This window comes from Hydractinia symbiolongicarpus, chromosome 6 (assembly GCF_029227915.1).
Source record: "Hydractinia symbiolongicarpus strain clone_291-10 chromosome 6, HSymV2.1, whole genome shotgun sequence".
In the NCBI taxonomy this organism is placed as follows: domain Eukaryota; kingdom Metazoa; phylum Cnidaria; class Hydrozoa; order Anthoathecata; family Hydractiniidae; genus Hydractinia; species Hydractinia symbiolongicarpus.
Window position 1 is genome coordinate 12,347,066 of NC_079880.1, and position 3,676 is coordinate 12,350,741.

Consider the following 3,676-nt stretch of genomic DNA (forward strand, 5'->3'; position numbering starts at 1 on the left):
GAACCTAAAAAAGAAGTAAAATAAGAAGCTAATTATGACTATGGACCAATAGCAATTTAACCAGAAGCTCATTTAAAACAGAAACTGATAACAAATCATGAGGTTGTAAGAAGCCGATGTTTTGTTTGTTTATAATACATTTTTAATTGTAAAATTTCTGCTGATTTAGCAATTTAGATAATACGTCAAAATCCTTATTATACGTGTTAAATTCTATATTTTGGAGAACTTTTAACTTTTATTCATAATCAGATGCAGCTGCTTGGACATCTAAAAAAGGGGTTAACTTCACCTCAACATAATTACACAAATTCATAGTCTAGCAGCAAGATCTCATAGGTTCTAGAAGATGTATGTGTACAGTATTTGAATTCAATTCAAGATATAACTTCTGAGTACAACCCAAGTATAAAGTAAATCTGGAAAACCGAAACTCGTTTGACTAAACTATTAATTATAGTTAAGTGAAACTATTCACAGAATACGAAATATGCAATGGGTTAAGACATAAACTTCTGCTGATTTAAAAATAAAATTTCATAAATAATTTAAATAAATAATAAAAAATTAGAGGAACAAAATCAACAAAATAACAAAGTAATTTACAATTAAAATTTAATTTATTTAACAAATAAATAAATATAAAAATAAATAAATAAATAAATAAATAAATAAACTAATTAATTAACTATTTACAATGTTAAATGGGGAAACACGTTACCAAAACTCGTGCTGATGAAAGTTAAGGTAACAGACTCAATTTTTCTACTAGTAATGTATTTCCCCTATTTCTGTGTGACCAGTAAATTGTATGATACTGTCTTTCCTAAGCACCAGATTTTAATTTAAGACAATGAGTAGGCATACCTGAGGGTGTGATACTATCTGAAAATTCTACCGGATATTGATTCCGTTCGTCATCATCATCACACGCAACATCATCTGCACTGAAATAAAAAAAATTTCACCTGGCAAAAATTCCAACACCTGGTCATTAATGATAAGTGAATCATCATTTGCAGGTGTTAGTATTACAGATCATGCCATATTTTCCGGGTAAAAATCCCTAAACATAGCGTCAACATTACATTGATTTTGTTGCAATACACATTTAGATGGCACCTTAATTGCACCTTGGAATGGTGGTTGTTCCCGAATAGGTGAAACACCTTTCCTAAGTTGCAGAAGCCATGCAGCAAATTCTTGTTCTCCTGGTCTCGTTCTCATGTTTCGAGTTAGTTTAAATTCTGTTACCAAGTGCCATTGAAGAGAACCTTTTAGGCACATGTCAAAAATCTCAGTTAATCTTCCTTTTCTGATAACAGGCAATAACTGTGAAAAATCACCACTTAAGAGAACAACTGTACCTCCAAATGGAATTTCGTTATTACAAATGTCTTTAAGAAGACAATCTATTGCATGGAAAGCATTCTTATTAGGAAGAGATTGTAGCTCTGCAGCATAAGCAGACACTGGAGTTATGCTAAATGTACTGTTTTTTACAATTGGAACTGGTATTAAAAACAGTTTATGTATGGTGGTACCGTTTTATAAAATAGTTGCTGCTATACCAGTAAATGCAGCAGTTCCAACTTGAAAGCCTCTACCTAAAAGTTCAGGAATAAGGTAATTATAAGTAAAAGTTTTACCACTGCCACCTGCACGTTATAAATGAAAGAAAAGTTACTTTGGGCCAAATCGTTCGCAACATTTACAACAGCCTCTATAACTGCATCAGCCAGTGCTGTCTGTTCTTCAGTACATTGAGCCCTCAGTTGAGAAGCTCTTTCAGCCTCCATAGCTATGTCGATGTTTTCAGCTGGAAGTATTTCGTCTAAATGTGGAAGATTAAAATTATTAAGAGATTTACCAAATTATCTTAGTACAGAATGAATATCTTGAAGCATCCTGTACTCAGACTGATTCTTATTCATTTGGTGAAGATAATCCTAACACATAGAACCCTTGTATCTTGTCCACAAAGTATAAGGATCAGAAGGAATACAATGAATAAGTATTACTGCAAACAGTTGTCTCAATTGTGGAAGCATCTGGAAGTTGACAGCTTATTGCAAAGTGTTGTTCCATTCAGTATCATCTTGCAGGTGTCCGCGTAATAAACATGTTTTACGAAATGTTTCAGCGATAATACCATCCACAGTTCTTAAATCTTCAAAAGATGTTACACCACGCGTATGCAATAATAGCATACGTAAATAAAGAAGCTCACCCGCGCGAGGACTGAAACTATACATTCTGGAGACAATTTTCAAATTAAAGTTTTGTCTGGGTGTCCACATTTTCCTGGCATTATTGAAAACGAAATGAAGAGGTCTGGATACAAATATTGGCGAGAATTGTGATTCTCTCCATTTAGCACAAGCCAAGCTGTTAATTTTGTGTCTTGATTTGCAGCTCTGTTTACAGGTTCTTCAGCCTGGTCTTGCTGAAAATAAACAATATGGTTATTACGCAAGTGCACTGGAAGTCTATGGACAACATGAGATTGCTTATGCATTTTAAATTCAAAAAGACGCCATACTGTTTCTGGTATACTGACATACCTAGCGTCTAAAAATGTCTGTAGCTCATCGTGATCAATACTTTCCTTGATCTTGATGTTGGCACAATCAAGACCTTTATATTTATATATAAAGGTATTTTACAGATTTAACAGACATGCAAGCCTCCAAGTTTATATGTGCATTGCATTTCTTGGAGAGCCATGGATTGCATGGAACAACCCATCGATTATCTACATCAAAATTATTGACATTGATATGTATTCCGTTATTACGACGTCTGTACAATGGATATCCATCAACGTCAGCAACGGTGGACACTAAATATTTTTTTGGAAACTTTTTTGTGCAAAACCATCCTCCACACGCCTTAAATCAGGATTCAGATAGCCACATGGTCCATGAATCATACAGGACCGAATAATTTCAAACAGCTCAGGTTGTTCCTGTTGATTAGAAATTTCAGTTAAAACAACACTGTTTATGTCATCTGCATCCCGAAGTTTATCATTGGGATCTAAATGAAGTAACAAATGACAATGAGGTAAACCCCTCTTATGAAATTCTATAACATAAACATGTGATACAGTTTTACCTAAAACACCCCTTTCAGTAACATCTTTTAGGAGTTCATGTAGTTTCAATTTAAAAACTCGAGAAACTAAATTAGGGCGATCATGTGCATGTTGGCCTACAAACAAATGTTCTGTAATCACGCGCCATTGTTGTAGCATTTCTAGCACGTTCGGCAACATGGGCTATCCCATAATACCAACCTGGTTCACCCCTTGGAAAAAAAGAGGATAAACCATCGGCTCTAAATTTGCAGATGACGCGGAAATATTTTGCAAATTGCGTTCACGTGGGTAGGTAACAATATACCTGTCTCCAGGAGGAGCTCCATCTTGATCAACAAAAACTGCAGCTACTTCTTCATGATGTGGCAAGTTGTATCGCCTTCGATCACTGCCAACTCTCATGCACATGCCAACTTCTGATGAAACACTGTTTTTAGCAGCTGCCCGAGCTATTTCACCAGCTTCCACTTCAGTCATGTACCTGTATGCAGCAGTAAAACGGCTAACACTGTTCATTACATCCTGAACAGTTTGCATAACGTCTTCTCTACAGCTCTTATTTTCAGGACGTGCCAT

At 35.1% G+C, this 3,676-nt stretch overlaps 1 protein-coding gene across 1 annotated transcript; it reads right to left on the bottom strand.

The window, feature by feature from the left end:
* Positions 1-3,280: 3,280 nt before the first annotated feature.
* Positions 3,281-3,676, bottom strand: LOC130648041 (uncharacterized). Its single transcript, XM_057454061.1, has one exon. It carries the CDS (start codon positions 3,674-3,676, stop codon positions 3,281-3,283), a length of 396 nt encoding a protein of 131 aa, XP_057310044.1.

Excerpts from the sequence above, each read along its gene's own strand:
- LOC130648041 (XM_057454061.1), bottom strand. The coding sequence starts at position 3,676 with ATGGCACGTCCTGAAAATAAGAGCTGTAGAGAAGACGTTATGCAAACT.